Here is a 23663-nt window from a genome sequence, read left to right as displayed (position 1 = left end):
TACACACACAAACACATATTTATGATTTGTATTATAACACAAATAAATTTAGGAAACGTTCTTGAGCACATGATCTCAAGAAAGATTCTTGAACACAAAGACACATATACACAATTTTTTTTATCATAACACACACATAATATCAGGAAATGTTCTCGAACACAAATATATATAGAGAGAGATGCATATTTAAATGAAGAACCTACCAATAAAAACAGGTTCGATTCCAAAACAAATCATGTATGTGTGTGTTTGGAATATTTTTCCAAAAATTACTTCAATGGTTATTTTGTATACACGAGGCATATATATATATATATATATATATATATATATATATATATATATATATATACACACACACACACACACCTCTGAAATAACTAATATTTGAAAAGAAATCTACCAAAAAGGATCTGGAAAAATACAATACCTACCATATATAAAAATAGGGATGAAAATATAAACTATGAGGGAGCCACCCATCCCGGGAAACGAAGTACGCTTTGGTGAGCTAGAAGCAGCCATGTATAGGGGAAGGGGCGGTGGGCTTAGTAAATATAGTATATAGTTCCTCTTGGTGAGTAGTGCCTCGGCTCCGTTGAGTCATTTTTTTTGCTAGACTCGCAATGGACTTGTTTTAGTAGAAATAAATTTTGATCTAGCATAAAGGCATAAGATTTGTTCGCTGGAGCTCATCACTGAAAAATGGTAGTTTTACTCTTTGGAATTAGAAAATAACTTCTTCGCGTGAGAAGCAAACTTAAAAGGCTGTTCGGTCCCCCGCACTCTTGTATGAGGTGTGTTGCCAATGTCTGTTTCCCCTTTTCGAGGTTACACAACATGGATTAAAATCAAATAGAAAGACGATTAAATATCTCACTTCAATAACGATCTATCGAACTGTATACCCAATATCAAACTTCGTTGAGCAGTTCTAATGTCATACCGATGGAATTCTTATCTAGTAGTAAACTTCGACAGCAAGGACCATTTCACTTGTCTAGATGTCCACATCTAAACTTGTACTTATATGCAACACTGAAATAAGTCGGGTAGTGCCCGCAATGGACTTGCCTTTCTGGCTAAGTACTTGACTTTAAAGACAACTAGCTAGTTTCATTCAAGAAGGAAGATTTGTACTAAAAGAACATGCTTTCTACCCCTTCTAGCGCATTATTAGCATATGGGAGTTCTTGCAATTGACTTGCCCGCATATTTTTCCTTAAAGGTTTCGCTATTCTAACAAGGGTATCTTGCAGAAAGAAGTCAACTAGAAGGAAAAACCCACCTAGTCAAAATGGCAGTGACGAACTAAATGTACTTGATCCTATATTCTTAATTGAGAAATTGCATAAGAACTACTATTTGTAGAGCTTCTATAGCTTTGAGCCCTTTAGTTTGTTATCAAGCAGCTTAGAGGGTGATCGTTGGGCACAAACTTGCAAGAGTCAGCTATTTGTTAACATTCAAGCATTTGTTCCCCATGTTCGGCCTAGTCAAATTGATTGTTATATCGTTTGTGGCCCTCAGAGCCACTTAACTTGCTTTCAAGAATAAAAATATTACTTCCAATTAATAAACTGAAATAAAAACTTTGAAAGATGTTATGGAGGGTTTCAAATCAATGCTAATCTAAATTACCTAAAAACAAAGACCTAAACTTTAAGAATAGAAAAATAAGAATCAAACTCGCCTCCATATAGCAACTGCCGAAGAAACGTATCAACTGCTTAAAGAAAGAACGAAATCTAACAATTACATCAATCCTTTGAAGCAGGACAACACCTTCATAGCCTCAATGAACGATAAAATCGATTTTCTTAGTAAAACAACCAAAATTTTGAAAGATACAATAGACAAATCAACAATATGACATTTTTTGTGATATATATATATATATATATATATATATATATATATATATATATATATATATATTAATTAGGATGAGAATTAAACAATTTGAATTAAAGTTAAAATAATAATTAATTTTAATATATTAAAAGTCAAATTGGTTTTATTCAAAAAATATTTAGTTTGAACAAACAAAATATGACAACTTTTATAACATAATAGATGGACGATTGTAATTGTGTAGCAAAAATACTAATAAATGTATATATGTTGTTTAAATGAAATATACTCAATGTTTTAAATGACGTGAGGCGTGCCTGGCGGCAAGGCCATGCCTCAAGCTTAACGAGTCATGACGAACCATGATGTTTTTCAAGGCTTGATGTAAGGCGTCGATTTTGTATTAATTTATGATCATATTACCACATAAATATATATTTATATTAAGTATGACTACTTTTTAGAAGTGTTATATCAATAACTAATAACAAAAAGTTAACAAAAAACACAATACTTGTATCCCCGATTAGAAAAGATATAACAAAAAGAAAAAAAAACGTGTCTCAAACGAAAAAACACGTGTTATAACACGCTATAACACGTCATGGCACACCATATCTCGTCTTGCCAGGTGCCACGCCCAACAACAGCGTTATGAGACTTTTCGTAACGGCGAAGTCACACCCCACGTCATGACACGCCTTGGCGTGTGTCACGACGCGCCTTTTAGAACACTGAATATACCAATACTGTATTATTCTAAAAATTATATTATGGTTATTCTAAATAATATCTTATCATGTACAAAAATGTTTTTAATTGTACTAATTAAGTATATTATCTAATAATGAATAATAAACTTATATATTTACTAAGAGAAAATTATTAAACTGCCCAAAAACATTAGTTACTTATCTATTTTTTTTATCAAAATTAACAATTGTCTCAAAATAACCATTGAAACAGGAGACTTGTAGGTTTGCCTATTGTTTCGTCTTTTCGCCTACTATTTGTCTTTTTGTTTTCTGTTTCAGTTTTACGATAAAAAACATTCATTTTTTGGACTAAAATCGTAGGTATTATTTTACCTACGGTATACTCTCGGTTGGGCTACGTTTTTTCTCTTTTTGTTTGTTATTTTTTTGAAAAAAAGCATCTTATATTGAAATCGTATGAACAGTAACATACATTTCATAAGAGATATAGTATGATACCCTTCATAAGAGATGCTAGAAATATAGTTGTCTTTGTGTATAATGAAAATATATTGATAGATCAAATATGAACATATAGATTTTTAGATGTAATCAAAATATATGAAAACTAATATAAACTGTTTATCACAAAAGATATTATATATCAATAATTTTTTTACCCAGCTTCAAACAAAATAAATAACCATAACTTTTTTAAATTAATTATATATGGACGTCCTACATTAATAATATAAGGAATCACATTTACATAAACTATCTAAAATGTTAAAATAAAAAAGAAAATAAACTATACTAATAATAACAAAAATATTATCTTTGAGAAACCTATTATGTGAATATTTTTTCATGAGACTTGTAGGTATAAAGATGTAGCAATTTCATAATTTTGACAGGTATATTTTTAATTGATAAATAACGATCAATGGTAAAAATTGATATGATTAAAATCATACTTCAATCAAATTAATATACATATTTTTTTTAATAAAAATGTATAAAATAAAAGTTGAATATTTATTAAGATTAATATAAAATAGCAAATAAACTTTAAAATCTATAATGAAAATATTTTTAAAACACAATATTTAATAAATTTTAATTTAATTTTTAATATAATTTATTTTTTCTATAAAAGTATATAAACATTAAATAAATTTATAATTAAAAATTAAGTCCAATCTGTTTTATTCCATCATTTACTTTCCATTAAAGAAGAGCAAAAACCAAACCGAAAATAAAAAATCGACCAAACATAAACCCCACAAAAATCAATAGAGTGTGTGTTTATTTTATAAAAACCGATATTAATGGTTCGGTTCGGTTTTTTATTATAAACCCACCCAGTAAAACCGAACTAACCCATGAGTTTAAAAATCGATCAAACACCAACCCATCGTATATATTATTTATTATATATATATATATATATATATATATATATATATATATAAGAAATAATAACTATGTTACTATGTTTGATTTATGTTATGTTCCTAGACGAAATTGAAGTTATTTTAATATTTTTACCCTTCTTATCATTGCTTAGTATGTTTAAATTGGGTACGGTATCATTTATAGCAACCTACTTGTAGTGGATTTGAACTCAAAAAACCCAAAAAACCAGAAAACTGTGAACCCACAAAACTCATGGTTTCAAACCGAAAACCTATAAACCCAAACCAAAAAACCGACCAATGCAGAAACTGAACCCATATGAGTATTAAAATCAAAAAACTGACTTTCTATAGTTTGGTTTAGTTTTAGCCATAAACCAAACTAACTCTGACCTATGTTTATCCCTACTTTGCATTAAATAAAAATAGTTTTCCTGATACCGAAAACCTATAAACCCAAACCAAAAAACCGACCAATGCAAAAACTGAACCCATATGAGTATTAAAATCAAAAAACTGACTTTCTATAGTTTGGTTTAGTTTTAGCCATAAACCAAACTAACTCGACCTATGTTTATCCCTACTTTGCATTAAATAAAAATAGTTTTCCTGATAAAGTTTATTCTTTCTATGTATTCCTTCAACAAAATTTAAAATTTTCTTTTCAAACATTGATACCATAAATATCATCTCTATATAATACATTGTTTTTTTTATTAGATTATTCAAGTAGAAACAGTGTAAGATAGAGAAAAATGATTTTATTTATTTTTTCTTAATAAATAAAAATAAGCATTTCATTTAAAACAGAGAAGTCAAACTCAAACAACTAAAGAAAAATAATTTTTTAGGCAATGAATTATGACTTATTACATATTTAGTCACTTTTTTCGCAAATGATGCAATTAAATTCATATTTGTTGTTCAATAAATATTATTATAACTGAGTATTACATGTATAACTGATTTACCTTTATGATCGGCTATTGCAGCTATTGTAGGTATAACAGTTTACCTTTTAAAAAAAACACCAGTAAACACACATTTATTGTTAAAAAAAATATTAAATTCATATTTTATTACACCATTTACCGAACTAACTTTTGAAAATGTTTACGAACTTTCTTCTTTTTCGGCCATTATCAATTTTTCGGTTATCTTCTCTGACCAACAAAATTCCAAAGAAGAAAAGGAATACTACGGCTGTAAACGAACTGAACATTCGACGAACCGTTCGTGAACCATTTGGAGGAAAGTTTGTTCATGTTCGTTTATTTAATAAACGAATAAACATGACCACGATATTTTGTTCGTTTAGTTAAACGAACGAACATAAAGAATGCTCTCGTTTGTTTATTTACATTTATGAATGTTCATTTATGTTCGTTCGTTTATTCGTTTATATTGTTTTGTTTACTTATGATTGTCTGAAATACCAATTTATATGTTCATTTAAAAAAATTACAAAAAGCACATTCTCCTCCTTCTTATCTTTGTTGACATACCTCATGCCCTTCCTTTTACATTGTGAAAACCACCATACCTCACATTCTCTACGATCCTACCTGAATCTTCCTCCTTAAATTGTGTGTCACCAGTACCCACCTCCATTCAAGGATGTAATATTTATGTTGGAATTTGAGTTAGAGGTTTGAATCAATTTTTAGGTTTACAATTGAGTTTGAATCGATTTTGATGTATGTTGAAGCAGGCGGTGGTGGTACATGTGACGAAATAACCAAGGTGGATATGGTGGTGGCATTGGTGGAGGGTTATTGGTGGCTATGGTGGTCGTGGTGTAGGTAGTGGTGGTAGAGTTGGCAGAGGTGGCGATAATGGAGGCGGAAGAAGTGGTAGGGGAGGTGATGGTTGTGGCTGTAGAGGCAATAAAAATGGCCTTTGCAAAGGTGGTGAGGGAGAGCAGAGGTGGTGATGCTGGTATGTAATATTAATATATGAATATACTAAATTTTATATTAACATATGAATATTACCTCTTCCCGTCGTGGTGGTACGTCGGAACGCTGGAGCGGCAATGAATAAATATGTGGGATGGATTCATTCTCACATTCCCAATATTTTTTCATTCTTAAATTAACTTAACCCCCTCCCATCTTAACATGATTGCAATTGAGACTTCAAAGTTTAGGCGTAGCATCGAATAGACATGTCAATGGGTTGGACTTGGAGCGAATCACCCTTGATCCAAACCCTTTAAAAAAATTCAAAACATAACCCGACCCGCTCCAATAACCCTTTGGGTTTAGAATAATCTAATCCATATTCATATCCACCGAATCAACGAATACCCGACCCATTAACTCGACCATTTTACATCATTAATTTCATAATTTTGATGTGTCCCACAACATACTATTTCTCAAAAAAAGATAAAATGTCTATTTAAACAATATAAAATACTCAACGTCCATTACTGTAAACATTACTTAATAGTTAATAATCAAAATCCAATACAGTAAGGAATACATTTAATAAGATCCACTCCCCAACCCACTACAATAAACATTAGTTATATATATATATATATATATATATATATATATATATATATATATATATATATATATATATTAAATGGGACGTGTTATAAGTGGAGCGAATCAATAATTATCCACATCCAACCCATTTAATAAAAGGGTAAATGAGTATGGATCGTAAATAAGTAAACGAATCAAAAATTAAAATCCAAAAACGTAAAATTATTACAGATTTGAAATGAATCAGAATTAAAACTCGTTCCATTGACAGGTCTAATATTAAACATTATTGATATGTTTTCGACAATAGACAATGTCTTGTTATATATAGGGTTCTATTACTCATAATACATTACAAGAAAAGTAAAAGACCAATAGTTTGTAAGTTATAAATATGCTATCCACATGGATATTATTTATAGCATTAATATAACAAAAAAATTGTTTGCAATCAATCGCACAACTATTTATGTGAGTATTAAATCTTAAAATAATAGATTAAAATTTCATAAAAAAAAATCTTATATTCATTTTAACCGAAAAAAAACAAAAAATGCTATTTGTTTTATACAAAAAAGGAAGTGGACAGAAACATGATTAGGTATTTTTGTCTTTTAACATCATATTTTCTTAAAATGGTATAAGTTTATTTAGTTTTAAAGGCTTTATTTTCAAAAGTTGGTAGCAACCATCGAATCTTAATAAAACCCTATGCTACATGTTTTTAATAAAAGTTGAGAGGTGTGTTGTAATATCGGCAACGAAACAATTTTACAAAGTGTTATATATTTATTAATTAAAAAAAAGGTGGTAGTCAGTTAGGTCCACAGATTAATTACTGCTAGACACTTGTTTACGGGTAAAAACTATTGTGTGGTATTAACAATGATTATGGATCTGAAAAAAAATTAATATCTATGATTTGAGGGTTTATAATATTACAATAGAATAACATACAGTATATAATAATATAAATTTCATCTAAAAGTATTTTAGTCATATAAACTAGATTTAAAAAAAGAAAATTATGGATTTTACGGGATAACTGACTCTATTATATTAAAAATTCCGATTAAAGGGGATAATATTTTTTTAAATTGAACATTCTGATAAAATATGTTTAGAAGTATGATGTGCATTCTAAACGAATATGCTTATGAATATGAAAGCATTTTTTTATTTTAAAAAAATATCTTTCTTGGTATAATATAACACACAAAAACATCATTTAGTTTAATAGCATGCTAAATAATTAAATTTTATGAACTAGTTTGAATCAAAATACTAAAGAATCTTAGAAAGAAAAATAATTTCTATTTTGTATTTTCAAAGAATATGATACAAGAAAAACATTCTTGAAGTAAAATATATAAACAAAAATAAGAATATCCTGATTTTTCAAGAAGTTGAGAGCATCAAAAACCATTATCTTCTTTTGCATGTCTCACATGCTCATTGAGAGCAACAAAACATCTTGTTCTTGTGTTTTCATGAATCTTTAAGTTTTCAAATGATCCTAAGCATATATATATATATATATAAGGTTCAAACGAGAACAATTATGAAATCAAGAACGTAAGAACAAAATTTAATCACATATGAATAGTTTAATAATATGCAAATAAAATGGTTTAATCACATTTGAATAGCTTAATCAATGTGAATAAGAATATTTAATCATGAATAACTTAATTACATGTGATTAATACATATGGTATGGTAAAACATTTATCAAAAAATAGAAGAATTTGTATATATATAGAAAATTTTATATTAATATTAATATTAATTTATAGAGGATTAAAAATTAAATTTTTTTATATATTTGAAAAAAATTTGTTTAAAATAGCAATCTAAAATGTTTGTTATCACGATCTTGAATTTAATGATTGTTTTCGTTTCAACCTAGTATATAAGCTTCGTTACCCAACCCCAACGTACTACGTCGTTTCATATCATTTTTCTAATACTATATATATAAAATGAAATGAAGAAAGAAATGGCTTAAGTGAATGAGTTATGAAATAATGTGTTGATCGCTAATTGACAAGGTAGACAACTATACCACCAAAACAAAATAAAGCCGTTAAATGAAATGGTCCCTTACAAAGCTTGTCACTTTGCCTTTTGACAACTACATCTCATTATTTATCTCTTTTCCCTCATCTTTTTATAATTAATTTTAAGGACTCCAACTCACACATAATTGACAGATAACCATCATGTGAATGCCAGTCACTCCCCCATAAAAAGTTCCTTGCTTTTAAGCCCTATTTGTGGTTCTTCCTCTCACATACATTCTCCCACTCTTTTTCTGTTTTCCATTTTTGACAACCTTATCATTCTCTTTCTCTTAATTCACCTTCTCTCACAAGACCAAATCAAACACCAAACATACTTCTCCATCTTTCACCCATGACTACCGAGGTTACTGTAGCCGATCATCCTGCTCTCCATGAGGTGTGAATTTCGGGTTTCTTGTTTTCTCTTTTCTTCATTATTTTTGCGTGGTATGATATGATTGAATCTTGATTGGGGTTGGTTTTGATTTGTTTATACGAGTTCATCTTTAGTTAAACGTAGTAGCGACCTTAGTAGTTATCTGGCTGTCTGTTTTTTGTAACTTCTTAATTTTCTCTTAGTCGAGTAATATGTTTCTTCATGGATCTAATTGGATGAATATCTGATCTAACTATATGGATATATGCTAAAAGAGATTCTTTATTATTAGTCAGAATATATATACGCGCGGACAAGTTCTTTTAGAATTGTTTGATTTGAGGGTATCAGGGTATGCCCTGTAAAACAGATCAAATTTCCAACCTGAAAAAAAGTTTGCTCAGTACTCAGTATGCATGGCGTGTATTTGAATAATTAAAAAAATTTGTTATACTAAGATATGGCTGTTTACAATAAACGGGATGAACGTAAATACCATAAATATTCAAATATATTGCAGGAAGTCAGCAAAGCGATCGATGGAGATCATGTGAAAGCTGTTGAACAAGAGGTTGAAACTCACAATACCGAAGAAGTGAAAGATTCACCAGACGTTATTACTTCGTTAGCTGAAAAGGAAGAGCCAAAGATCGAAGACACACCATCTCCACCAACCGTTGAAGTGCCTGTAATTGTAACTGAAGAAACATGCAAGGAAACCATAACTGAACCTATTACTGTTGAAGACGTGAAGAAGGTTGAAGAGGAAGAAACCCCGAAAACTGAAGTGATCGTTGAGGATATAAAAACCGAAGTTCCAGCCGTTGAAGCAGAAGAAAAGGTCACTGAACCCATTGAAGAAGAGGAAAAGGTCACTGAATCCATTGAAGCAGAAGAAAAGGTAACTGAACCCGTTGAAGCAGAAGAAAAGATAGCTATTGTTGAAGCAGAAGAAAAGGCAATTGAACCCGTTGAAGCAGAAGAAAAAATAACTGAACCTGCTGAAGTAGAAGAAGCAAAGATTGAAGTAATGGCTACCGATAACGAAACCAAAGTGCCTTCAGTTGAAGTAGAAGAAAAGATAACCGAACCTGTCAACATTGAAGAAAAGCCAACCACTGAGGTGGCGGCAGTTAAAGAAACCCCAGTTACTGAAGTTGAATCGGAAGAAAAGAAGGTTGAAGCAATATCGGAAGAGATAAAGACCGAGGAGACTAAAGATGGCGTTGAAGAGGTGGTGCCGGAGACTGCTGAGAAAGAAAAGGAATCGGTGGTCACCGGAGAGACTATCCCAGAAGCAACCGCTGATATTTCTGAAAAGAACGAAGAGGTGGTGCCGGAGATCGCTGAAAAGAACTTAGATGAACAAGTGACTGTGAAAGAAGCAGTTCCTGAGGTTGAAGACAAGAAAGAAGATGATCCAGTAGTTCCAAAAGTAGACTCGGTTCCTGCTGATGAGATTGCTATGAAGAAACAAGAGGATTCTGATATTGTTGAAAAGAACGTAGATGAACAAGAAGTTGCGAAAGACTTGCCTGAAATTCCTGAAACTAAAGAAGAACCGAAAGTAGTAGAGTGTGCTAAAGAAACCGAAACTGTTGAAACAAAAGAGGTCCCTGAAGATAAAACAACTGTTGTCGAACCAATTAATAAAGAACTTGAATCCGCTACAACTGAAGCGCCAAAAGAAAATGGAGTTGCAAATGAAACTAAAGGAGAGCAAGGTGCTGAAGCCAATGAAACTGCATCAAAAGAAGAGAAACCTGTTGATGAAACAAAATCAACTGAATCTGCTCCTAAAGAAGAAGAGAAAACTACCCAAAAGCCATCGATTAGCATAATGGGGAAGGTTAAAAAGTCGTTCATGAAAGCGAAGAAAGCTATCACTGGGAAAAATACCACGAGTCCAAAGACTCCGGTTCAGGAAACTAAAGAAGAGGAGAAGGCTTAATTAATCCTCCAAAACGGGTGGAAAAAAGGGAGAGAATGTGGTATAATTGTTTGTTGTGTGAGTACATTTTTTGTGTCTGTTTGTTTTTTGTCTGACGTTTGGTGCCTATATAACTGGCTTGAATTTGTTTAGGAAGCATGCATGCTATCTTTTGGTGTGTATAATAGTTGGAGGTTTTGATTTGGGTTTCGTCATTTGTATAGGTTCGTCTTATTCTTTTTATTATTGTCGAACTTATTGTTTGGTCATATACTCATGTGTTGGTATTGTAATTATAAAAAGATATTGAATGTGAATATTATATATATATATATATATATATATATATATATATATATATATATATATATTGGTTTAATACTTTTCTTTCCATTTACCAAAAATCCTCTGCTTTTTTTAGCATTGGAGGCTGCTTTAAATGACTTTGAGGCTGTCAGTCCCCCCATCATATTCTGTAGCTTCCTTTTGCGTACTTGAAGATTCCTTTCTGTCAATAAACATCAACATATTGGAAAAGCCTCTTACAAGTCAAAAGATTCCATGAACAAGAAACTGACAGCAGAGGACTTGTGTTAACTTTTGTGAATCTTTGTATTGAAATTAAATAAAGAGTGAATTACCGTTTTAGTCCCTAAGGGTTGGTCAAATTTTCTATTTTGGTCCTTAAGTTTAGAATATGATAGGTTGCATGTTTTAACAAATTAGAGTATCGGTCCATCTATCCTTATAAAAAAATAGAATATTACAAAATGGTCCCTGTGGTATGGCATAATAGAAAAACTTGGTCCTTACGTTATTTGGATATTACAAACTTGGTCCCTCCGTTAAACGGTGTCAATATTTTCCTTCTAATGTCATCACGTGCATAGCAAGTGAAGGTATTTTCGTCCTTTTACGTAGCTCCTTCAATTACCCTTGTATCAGTGTTTTGCCTTGCTGATCTCTCTCTTTCACCTCAATATTTCATCTTCAACTCTCTCTTTCTTCTCCGACCCGTTACACACAAATACGAGAATTACCGTTTGTTTCTGTGGTCGAGGAGCTGTAATCCTGATATCGTGGATCGACAACAACCCAAGTTGAAGGTTTTGAGCATGCTCGAAGTTTGGATCAAAGTGCCCATTCATTGTATGGGTCGATCCACAAATGTGCCCTAGATCCATGCAAATCATACTCGACTTGTTGAGGGGAAGAAACAAGCTCGAAGAAGCTCTTCAACATGCTAGAATGTTCAAGTTTTTATTCATATTTACTTGGGTTTTAATTTTCCTTTTTATTTGGTTGAAGATATGAACTGTGTAGCAGGTGGTGTTATGATGCTAGTTTCGGGGTTGTAATCATTTTTTTTTCTGTTTGTTGTAATGGATGTGTCTTTGGTGCAATGGGAATGTGGTTGGTGTAATGGACAAGTTTATGGTTTACTTAATGGAATTGTGGTTGTTTTTTGTGCAATGGTGCAATTGTATTTTCTTTTCTACAACATAATGGTTCAATTACTAGTAGTTTAACAAGAAAAAAGATCCAATATTAACCGAGTAATGATCATTACATATACAATGAAAATTATTGGAAAACTTTGTTACCATTATAGGCACATAAATTACTGTAGTATGAAACCACTTAAAAAAGTTCCACATAATTATCTTAAACACATCCAAGGTGTTGATTGTTTAAAAAGCACTACAAAAGATCACATATAAGTGCTTTCACAACACAAAGCAAAACAATTTAAAGCAAACGAACAAAAACAAACATTGTCTTAAATCATTAAACACAAATAAGAGTTCACATGACAACACTTAGGCCATTGGTCCCTTCCCCTTCTCTTTCACATTGTCCTTCTTCTTGGCATTTCCCCTTTTCCATTTACTGTCACTTGGTCCACCTTGACCCTTGCAACTCCTAGAGTTACGCCCCTTGTTTTTGCACTTGCTACAAGTCACTGTTACAAACGTTCTTGATAATTTTTGAGTTTGGCTACTCCTTTCATCCATTTCTCTTTTCCTTTTCTTCTTAGGCCTACCAACCTAAACCAATACACTTATAAGCAAGATTGAAATGTATATAAGTAATTTTCATCTAGAAAAGGATTATACATGTCTATGATGGTTTGGTGCAATTAAAGTGGTGGTGCAGTTGGATGTGGGCGACATGCTTCTCCCATTTATTGGTTCAATGTTGTAACTATACATTTCTTTCCATGTTGTTAACCAATAACAAGGATGTACCTAGGTTTCAGGAACTCCAACTTCTGCTCCATTATCCAACATGTCAAATGTTATATCTATTCCATGCTTATATGGGATACCAGTTACCTCTCATACCCTACATATACAACTTTTGTCCCTCAAATTTACCACAAACTGATCCATGGACTACCACTTACTCGATACTTGTCATTTCCAGCAAATATACACCTGTATTGAGCATCATCCGTGTTTGCTTGTTCTAAAACTATGGTGGCATATGGTTGTAACATCTTGTTTTGAGAAGTTTCTTATTTCCGGATTATAGACAATAAATGGATCAAGTGAAGGCCTTAGGCTTCAAGGGAATAGGGTTTAGACCCTATTGGATGTGAATAATACTGGTTATGTGATCCAAGCTATTGGTTTGTGTTTTAGAGTCAAAGGGTAAAATGGGAAAAGTGATGTTTTAGACTTCTTTCATGAATTAGGAATTTTAGTTCGGTATGATTTAAGTCAAAAGTAATTATATAGGATTTTGGGACTCTTCAAGACCTTTACGTGCATAAAAAGAACGCAAAAAACAGAGTTGAAACGAAGAAGTTATGGTTGTTTTAAGTTGAAGTGGAAAATGGGGGCTTTTGATTACGTAGGGCGTAATTTAAAGTTACACATGGCATAACGAGGGTTTAATGAATTACGTAGGGCGTAATTTATGTTATACAGGGTGTAATCCGGGCAGATCAAAACCCGAAATCTGCGGTTTGGAGTCGTATTTAAGGGCTCTAACTTATGGGAAACCCTCTCATTACCAACCTCCATCACCTAAGAAGAATCCTTGAGAAACCCTAGCCTCCTCTCACTTGTTTTTAGGCCTTGACATCATTTATGAGCTTATTTCTCTATTGGAAGGTTGTATCTTGAAGAGCAAGGTGGTGACAAAGTGCATAGAAGAAGAGTTCAAGTATAGATCCAACAAGATTACCTCATTCTTGGACCTTTGTGAGTAAAAAGCTTCTAACTTGCTCATTGGTTTCATAGATCTAGCTATTTGTCATATTTGCTACTTTTTAATCATCTTAGTGCATAAAGTTTAGATCTTGAAAGTTTGTAACCTTGTTATGGATAAAGTTGGAAACTTTATCCATCTAAACATCATATTCATTCAGATTTTAAGGTTGGAGACTTGGACTTAATGGATTAAGCTGTGAAAGATTCATTTTTGTCCCTTTGAGACTTAAAGACTAGATCTTTGGTTGTTTGGACCATCCTAATGGATAAAGTTGGAAACTTTATCCATTATGGAGCTATTAGGAACCATATATGAGAATTGGATGGTTAACTTTCTCTATTAAGAACTTAATGCGAAGTTTGGTTTCATAGCGACTACGCATGGCATACATATGGGTAAACAACACATACCCCTATATTGCCCCATAAAAGCCAAGCTACACTCTACACAGGGCGTAGAGTTGGAGTATGTAGGCCTTGCAAGGCGGTCCAGTCAGGACGAAGGCTCAGAAAGTGCTCCAGATAAGCTGTAGGCCTTAAGAGGTGGTCTAGTCAGGACGAAGGCTCGGAAAGTGCTCCAGATAAGTTGTAGGCCTTGCAAGGCGGTCCAGTCAGGCTGAAGGCTCGTGTATGCATGCTATTATCTGTTTGGTTGTGTGGGGTACTTTGGGGGAACTCACTAAGCTTTGGCTTGAAGTTTGATTTGATGGTTTCAGGTACATCTGATGATCGAATCAAGGTGAAGGCGTGATTGTGCACATCATCCTTGGATATTTTGTTGATAAATGATTTTGGGAGACTTTCATTTATGACTATATCTTTTTGGAAACAATGAATTGAATGATTTAAGAATTATTAAATGATTTTAAAAATGAAAATTCTGTCATGATTTCTGGGATGTTACACGTTGGCATCAGAGCCCTGGTTTGAGAGAATTGGATGAACACTTGTGTGATTCTAGACTCAAACTAAGGATCTACAAAATATTTTTCAAAATTATCTCTAAAAAGACCGACATAAAGGATGTGATGTGTACAATCAGCTGGATCTAAGGAAGTGTTCTCGAAGATACCCACACTTGTTTTGTGTATTGATGATTTGATAGAGATGCATGTTAGTTGTATGCTAGGGATTTTCACGAATTGCATGATAGAATTGCCTGATATATGATGCCTGCTAGCCTAGGAGAATTTTCTGTTATGCTATATGGAACTGACATTATCGCTGTGGTTGCTTAGTGTATGCATCATAGTTGTATATAACTAAGATTTTATAGCCTGAGAATGATTGATTTAACCTTATTTCTTGTTCCTCGTCCGGTTGTGAGCTTAGGGTAGAATCAAATATTTGAATGTCTATCGAATCTAGTGTTATGTATGATTAGCATGCATAAGCGGCTACAGGGTTAGTGGAATTTTCATGAGTGAATGTGGGTTGTAGAAAGCCAGAAATTAAATAATTGTTAGTTACTATTGAGAGAGTGGATATAGGACGTTTGTGTATCCTAGATGTTTGGGCCTAATGATCAAGAATTGTGTGTGAGGATCGTCCTGGTTTTATGATGTCCTATTATCAGTGGGTTTCACTGCTCGAATGATGGTTGCCTTGTGCTTTGTAGGACTCATATTGATATGAGTTAACTATTAAATGAATATGTTAAGTTACAGGCTACAAAGGTTAAATAATATTAGAGTGATAGATTTGGTCATATTTCGCAACTCTCGTCTGAGTCTAACCATTGTAGGGCTAAGTCTTTTAGTATAAGGTTATTTAAGTTTTTTTGCATGTATATGTATTCATGAAGTAGTTAGCAGAAATTTATAAGAGTCTTCTAGCAGCTGATAGCAGAGTGAGGTGGGGATCCTAGGAGAGGCTAAGGAGTGCTTTAGTGTAGGTAGTATGTTGTGTAGCGGGTATTAGGAGTATTATTGCAAGTTGGCGATTTAGAGGACTCGAGATTATTCTTAAGGAAAGTATGTATAGGTGTGGAAAGTAGTATTGGGCCCGTACTACTAAAAGCACAGGATATGTACTCAAGTCAAGAAAAATCATGGGGAATCTAAGAAGTCAGTAGGGGATTGATGTGAAGATTTATGTATATCGAGTAAATTGTGATGGATTAATGATGACAACTTGGTCTTATTTAATAGGATATCAGTGCCTGGACGGGGAGCAAAGTCCTCCGAGATTGATGTGGAAAACACCAGATTACACGATTGTATTACCACTGAGGTTTCACAAATTTTACTGGAAGAGTTACCTGGTATCATTGGCCGCATCACTGATAAACTGATTGTCAAAGGAAGAGAATATGGGCACATGGTTCGGAATTTTCAGTGATGAGAGAAGAGTTCGATGTCGCTAACCTAGGTACTGGAGGCCAGAGGGACCACGTCATGCACGTTGAGGATGAAGGAACTCATGAGCCTGTGCGCTTCATGTTCAAATGTGATAGGTTCGGACGAAAGGTCCATGTTCACCAAGATTGCACCCTGGAGGTAGAATTATGTCATCATTTTCATCAACCTAGTCACATTAGGCAAAATTGCCCACGTTCGACGACCGAGGTGGCTCAGGCTCTATGATTCATGATTTTCGTGGAAGCGGAGTCAGGACCTCAAGACCTCGCGGGTATGTATCATATTTGAATCCTTCGTGCTCTTATTATTTATGCTTATGATCAAGAGATTGTGTGTGTGAGGCATTATGTTTGGTTTACCTAAGTCTCTACCTAAGAATCAATGTTTTGTTGTGATTTCTTGGTTGTTATTATGCAAAGAATTTCCATATGCCATTTTGCATATCAAAATCTGTGTTTAGAGGATTTTTGGATGAACCGGTGTTAGGCTTCGATGCGGGGAACATCGGCCAAAGAGGGAGTAAGCCCTGGGTGGAAGTGGACTAAGAGTGCTGCTTGAAGGATCAACAACTAGATTTTGATGGTTCCAACACAATGGGTTGGAGGAATTTACAGTGTAAGTTCATTAGATGCATGGTATTCAAGATTGTTGAGACCTTTTATGGTAGTGAGGATTAAGGGATTGGTCAGAATGCGGGTGAAGGGTGAGTTGCTGTTAGGTTCATACTTTGAAGGTTCTACACATGGTCCTTGCGTCAGAAGCTTCTAGACAAGATCTCGCTGTAGCCGATTTCCCCTTCTAGGAAAACAGAATAGAGCTAGTTGTATATATATTGAAGGTTTTATTAGCTTGTTGAACTGATTTCCATCATTAGTAAGGGTAGAGGTATTGTTGATTTATCAACCTACTTCAGGGTGTGGTGGAAGCACTTTCGCACGATTTTTGTTCGGTGGTTGAGATTGTTCGAAATTTTTTCGAGTAGTATCTGTTGACGGTGCTGTGGGTGCATCAATTTTTATTCAAGTATGGAGCAATGGATATTTTTGGACCCATAATTAGAGTGTCAGAGGAACTTTGACCAGTTTTTTGAAAGGACTTCAGATTTATGCGGAATCCATTTTCGGTGGGTTGCACCAGTAGGGTTGGAAAGAAGTCAATCTGATCACGGTTCTGTTAGCATCTAGGTCAATTATGGAGTTTTCCTTCAACAAGAAGTATGGTGCAATAAGTTAAGAAATTTTAGGATTTGTCTGATTTGTTAATATTGGTATGTTACATTGAGAAGGTTTTATGGTTGGAATGTTTATTGATATGGGTTGTGATCACAAGCTGGAAATCTTAGGGTTTAGACATTTTGGATTGGTGACCTATAGTCAAATTATTGAATTCGTTAGGTAGTGGCTGATTCCATGTAGGGGAGAACCATATATGGGGGTATCGGAAATATTTTTATGTGCGGTTTAACTAGGAGTTTGTATCTAAGGATAAGGGGATAGTTGGTTCTGGTTGTAATCAGGGAATCAGAGATTAAGGATATCTGTTATCTTGTTCGGGGGCGTGAAGTAGAGGTAGGGATGCGTTTTGGATCCATGGATAAGTTCAGGATGATGGTTGTGTTAGTACCCCCTTCCTATTATTGTCTAATGAGGGCTCTGGGGTTCGAAGCACAACCTGAACGCCTGATAGGGTTCAAAAAGCTGGGGGTTCGACTCATATTGATCTTTGAGTAGGTATTCTTGTAGGTGGTATCCAAGACCATGGGGTATACCCATGACAGTTGTGGAAGTATTGTAAGACTGCGGGATAGCCATAGCTTTCACTAAGTGGTTAGACGGTTGTGGAAGTATGGAAAGTTTACGACTTGGCTCGTTGCATTCTATAGGATGAGTTAGGCCATTCCAGGAATGGTCATGAGATTGTGGAAAGGTTGCATATTGTAGTGTGGTATGGCTCATGTGGTATTAGTAAGTGGGATGTTGACTGGATTCCTGCAGGCCAGTGGGACGATGGTTTTATGTCTATAGCCCCACCGGGCGCTGGTCAGGAATCTTCATGGCTGAGATTGGGTGATGGAAAGAATGGTGAGGAACCGTGAGCTTCTCATTCCAATGGTTGGTTGTTATCACGACGTGTCATGGACCCTCAAGGATTTCACTTATGTGTTGGGTCGGTAGTTATGTCGTGGATATCCGCATGGTGTAAATCATTGGTCTTTCGCATAATTGGGTATTTTGAGCAGTATAGGAATACTGTTGATGGCTCAGTAGCCGCGGGTATGGGTCGGTTTTTGGTAGGATTTTGACAAGTTGGAAAAGTCATTGTTGTTTATCGGCAGTTGATATATGCATATAAAGTTAGATATTTCATGCACTATGTTAATACTTTTTGCTACATTTATGCTCATTATAGAATAAAAGGTACTTAATTCGTTAAATTTTTTTTAGCAGCGAAGACATGATCAAGATTAAAAAGAAGCTATTGCGGAGCTGGAAGCAGGAAAATTAGATCGAGTCAACTGAAGTCAAAGAAGTCTTGCAACTGGAGTACCACAACGTGTTGATCACCTGCCACGCCATGGTGAATGGAAACTACTCTATCAATTAGTGACTTGGCAGATACATAATTTTAATGAAGACCACGACGTGGTAAGCTCAATTCCGGTTTTATAAATAGTTAGATTCCTCTATCAACCCTAACTTATGCTCGAAGCTATTGTCTACTTTTAAAGACAAGATACATCCTTTGGAGGTTTTGGAGTGCGAAATTCGATTGAGAGCTTGGTTTTGAAGAGATCTAAAGGAAAAATACTCTTAATAACTTAATTACTTTGTTTTGATCATGTTTAGCAAACTAAATTTCGTTTTTATGTGCTTGTTTATAATAGTTATCGGCTAAAAACCCTAACTTTCGTTTAGAGTAGATAATCATTCATTCTATGTGTTGATTATGTGGATTTGTGTAACATCCCCCTTTGGCACGTATCACAATATTGTCCGCTTTGGGCTACTCGGAACGAGGACTTCCCAGGGGGTTACCTATCCCTGAATTGCTCTCGGCCGGGGACGCTTAACAACAGAGTTCTTATGAGATCAGCTGCCCTCACAGCTTTAAAACGCGTTGTGACAAGGAAGGTATCCACACCCGTTTTAAGGAAATGTTTCGTTCTCCTTCCAAGCCGATGTAGGATTAGGTACAACCTACCTTCACCCCCATTATAGGGTTCGACGTCCCCGTCGAACACATCGACCCGTACCCCAGTTATGGCGGATTGCACCTAACTAAGGAATGTGACATCGATGAGACCGGGAATCAGAAGGTTCAAGCTTGCCATTCAAGTGGAGATAGGTATGATGAAAATTGGAAGAAGCCCAAGAAGGAGTGGCTACCTTATGATGAGTATCAAAAGGTCAAGGAGGAAAATTATAGGTAACAAAGCTATGGGTTTTACCAAAAGGAGCAACCGACTCCTGAAAATAAAAATGACTTTGAAGCTATGCTTACTCGATTCGTAGCTACATCGGAGAAGAGACATGATGATATTGATGCTGTCATTCGAAATCAGCAAGCCTCCATCTGAAATATTGAGCAACAAATTGGTCAACTCTCAAAGTAATTCAATGAATGTTTACCGGACACACTTCCAAGTAACATGGAACAAAATACGATGGTGCATGTCAAGTCTATCACAACAAGGAGTGGTAAGATTATTACTCCTTTGACTCCTATTGCTAACAATAATTCATATGCTGTGCAAGAACCGAAAGTTAAAACTCAAGAGAAGGCCACTGAACCGCAACCACGGCATGGTGAAGATCCAACCATGGCGTGGCCGGCTAATGAAGACAATAAAACTCCTCCGGTCAAGACATATCAACCACCACTAAATTTTGAAGGATCTTCTCACGAATAAAAAGAAGATGGAAGAGGCAGTGAATGTGATCTTGAATGAGAATTGTTTAGCCACTATGCTGAACAAGTTACCTAAGAAGATGGGGGATCCGGGAACCTTGACATTGCCATGCTATGCCACAAGCTATGCTTTTGCCGATTCGGGAGCTAGTGTCAATCTCATGCCTTACTCATTTTTCAAGAAATTAAATCTTCCGGATCCAAGGCCAATTCGCATGGTAATTCACCTTGCCTACAAGACGGTGAGTTTTCCAAGAGGTATCTGTGAGGACTTATTGGTTACAATTGACAAGGTTGTTTTTCCTCCATCTTTTGTTGTTTTAGATATAGAAGAAGACAACCAAGTTTTGATCATTCTTGGAAGGCCTTTCTTAACCACCGCATGGGATTTGGTGGACATACGAGAGTCCAAACTCACCCTTCGATTTAGAGAAGATACCATCACTTTTGGGGTGGATTGATCAATGAAACATTCAAAGATAACCGATGAAACGAATTTCTCGCTGGATATCTTCGATGAGGTGTTGGAAAAAGATTGAATGGGTGGAAGGACAATAATTCAGAGGGGTACATGGTTCTGAAAGAAAATGATTTTGATGCTGAACATGAATTAGAAGATTTGGAGAGGCTTCTGGAAGAGAGTGAATTCGAATAACTTAAAAAGCAATCAGAAGACTCACTATGACGTGGCAATACCGCTGCCACAACGTGGTGCATTGGAAACTCGCGATCAATCGACCAATTTGAAAACATGACGTCATGGCAGGTAGATGAACATGTCATGACGACTAATCATAAACTGAAAGTCGAATTGAAGACCTTGCCCGAGCATCTGGAATATGCCTTTTTGGAGGAAAATGAGCAGAAGCATGTTATTATAACAACTGATCTCCAGCCCGAAGAAAAGAAAAGTTTGGTTGAAGTATTAAGGAAACGCAAAAATGCCATCGCTTGGAAGATTACTGACATAAAAGAAATTAACGCTTCATATTGTTCACACAAAATCAACCTGGAAGTGGTTAAGAAAGAAATGGTGAAATTGATGGATGCCAGAATCATATATTCCATTTCCGATAGTTCATGGGTTAGCCCAGTTCATGTGGTACCGAAAAAGGGTGGCATGATGGTGGTCGTAAACGGCAAGGACGAGCTTGTTCTGACACGAACGGTAACCGGTTGGGGAGAAAGCATCCATTATCGAAAGTTAAACGATGCCACTTGCAAAGACCATTTTCCCTTACCTTTTATCGATCAAATGCTCGAGCATTTATCCGATCATCTTTATTACTGTTTTTAGATGGTTTTTTAGGGTGTTTACGTGTCCAAGCGGGACCTTTTCATATCGTCGGATGTCATTTGGACTATGCAATGTAGCGGCCACTTTTCAAAGATGCATGATCGCCATCTTCCACGACATGGTGGAAAAGTTCATGGAAGTTTTCATGGACGATTTTCTATTTTGGTTCATCTTTTAATGATTGTTTGGATAACCTTGACTTGATGCTTGCTAGGTGTGAGAAGACCAATTTAGTCTTGAATTGGGAAGAGTGTCATTTTATGGTGAAAGAAGGAATAGTTTTAGGTCACAAGGTTTCCAAAGTGAGGATTAAGGTGGATTGTGAAAAGATCGACACCATTGCTACATTACCGCCCCCAACTAATGTGAAAGGGGTGCAAAGTTGTTTGGGTCATGCGGGATTTTAACGCCGGTTTATAATAGATTTTTCAAAAATCGCAAGACAATTGACCCAATTGCTTTTAAAAGACATTGATTATAACTTTTCTAAGGAATGTTTGGAAGAGTTTGAAAGTTTAAAGGAGAAATTTACTCATGCCCCAATCATGGTTGCTTCAAATTGGAGCTTACCTTTCGAGCTTTTGTGTTACACTAACAATTTTGCTTTAGGAGTGGTTTTGGGACAAGTGGTTATAAGCACGTTCAACCCATTTATTACGCAAGCAAAACCCTTAACCCGACCGAAGAAAATTACATGACTTCAGAAAAAGAATTGTTGGCCATAGTTTATGCTTTTGAAAAATTCCGTCCCTATTTGATTTTGTCCAAAAAAATTGTTTTCACTGACCATTCCGCTCTTAAATATTTGTTTAATAAACAAGATGTGAAGCCAAGATTGATTCGATGGGTGCTTTTACTGCAAGAATTTGACATCGATATTAGAGAATGGAAAACATGGCAGTAGATCATCTCTCAAGATTATAGAACCGTAGCTTGAAAATTTGAAAGAAGGTGAGATTGATGCTAATTTCCCCAAAGTGTATTTGATGGTGATAATGGGTGAAGATCCATGGTATGCGGATATTTTCAACTACCTTGCAACCAAGTATCTTCCAAAGGGCTTATCTCACCAACAAAAGAAGAAGCTCTTCTCAGAAATCAAATACTATTTCTGGGATGAGCCTTATATATTCAAACTTTGTGCAGATGAGATTATAAGACGTTACATATTCGGGAGTGAAGCAAGAGAAATTCTCCAACATTGTCATAGTGAGCCAACTGGAGGACATCATGGAGCCCAATACACGACTAAGAAGGTGTTTGATTTGGGTTGTTTGTATTGTTTGTTTTTGCAGAAAATGAGAGGAAGAAGGCAAGGAAACCCATGTGAACCTCAAGAATTTCCTTTGTACAATTTCCTTGTGGTTGTTGAGCCTGCAGTTTTGGTCGAATGGATAAATAAATTAGATTTAATGTTGGTTAGAGAGGTTCATGTGCCAAATGCTTTGGATTATGATTGACCCACTTTTGATTAAGCAGTTTGTTGGAGTAGACGCTAGGATCATATGCATGGGATGGAGGCTACTATTCATAATTCAAGAACCAGTATTTAAGGAATTGTGTGTGGAATTCCTCACCACAGTCCGGTTTAAAAAAAGGGACGACATCCATGATACTGGAAATCTTACTTTTTTCTTGGTGGAGAAAGGAGGGAATGTAGTCTGGCTGAGTTAGCATAACGATTGGATCTCTATGACGAATATGAGGTTATGACAAAGGGTTTCAAATTATATATTGATCATTACCACAAAATTTTTCCTAATGGTATCAGTGACGCTAATTGGTGGAACACCATTGCAAATGGGATGTATATTCCGGGAACCGCTCAAGAGGGTGACATTCGGTCACCTATCCATCGACTTATACCTACACCATCAACCAAAGAAAGGAAGGGGATAAAGTTCCGAGCTTTGATGTGTTTTTCCTGTGGAAAATCACTACACTTGGCGTCTTTTGCAATCTCCCGCATTATGTAGCTGATTTTTTAACATCTCGGGCTGGAAAAGATAGGAAAGGATCACCACTTGGTGGAGGAATGCTCATTA

The 23663-nt window shown here is 35.0% G+C and overlaps 2 protein-coding genes across 2 annotated transcripts; both read left to right on the top strand.

Annotated features, from left to right (window-relative positions):
• Window positions 1-8734: 8734 nt before the first annotated feature.
• On the top strand, window positions 8735-11105 carry LOC145136129 (neurofilament protein-like protein). The gene is made up of 2 exons (XM_079070320.1): window positions 8735-8925; window positions 9425-11105. The coding sequence occupies exons 1-2, from the start codon at window positions 8881-8883 to the stop codon at window positions 10853-10855; spliced, it is 1476 nt and encodes a 491-aa protein (XP_078926446.1). The 5' UTR covers window positions 8735-8880; the 3' UTR covers window positions 10856-11105.
• A 9224-nt stretch (window positions 11106-20329) lies between these two features.
• On the top strand, window positions 20330-20782 carry LOC145140388 (uncharacterized). The gene has a single exon (XM_079073897.1). It carries the CDS (start codon window positions 20330-20332, stop codon window positions 20780-20782), a length of 453 nt encoding a protein of 150 aa, XP_078930023.1.
• The last annotated feature ends 2881 nt before the right edge of the window (window positions 20783-23663 follow it).

Source organism: Lactuca virosa, chromosome 9 (assembly GCF_052849685.1).
Source record: "Lactuca virosa cultivar CGN04683 chromosome 9, Lactuca_virosa_CGN04683_v6, whole genome shotgun sequence".
NCBI lineage: Eukaryota > Viridiplantae > Streptophyta > Magnoliopsida > Asterales > Asteraceae > Lactuca > Lactuca virosa.
Note: the sequence above shows the minus strand (reverse complement) of the source record. Positions and strands in the feature narration are given on the sequence as shown.

Excerpts from the sequence above, each read along its gene's own strand:
- LOC145140388 (XM_079073897.1), top strand. The coding sequence starts at position 20,330 with ATGGAAGAGGCAGTGAATGTGATCTTGAATGAGAATTGTTTAGCCACT.
- LOC145136129 (XM_079070320.1), top strand. The coding sequence starts at position 8,881 with ATGACTACCGAGGTTACTGTAGCCGATCATCCTGCTCTCCATGAG. Across the intron at positions 8,926-9,424 it reads ATCATCCTGCTCTCCATGAG|GAAGTCAGCAAAGCGATCGA; the intron begins GTGTGAATTTCG and ends AATATATTGCAG.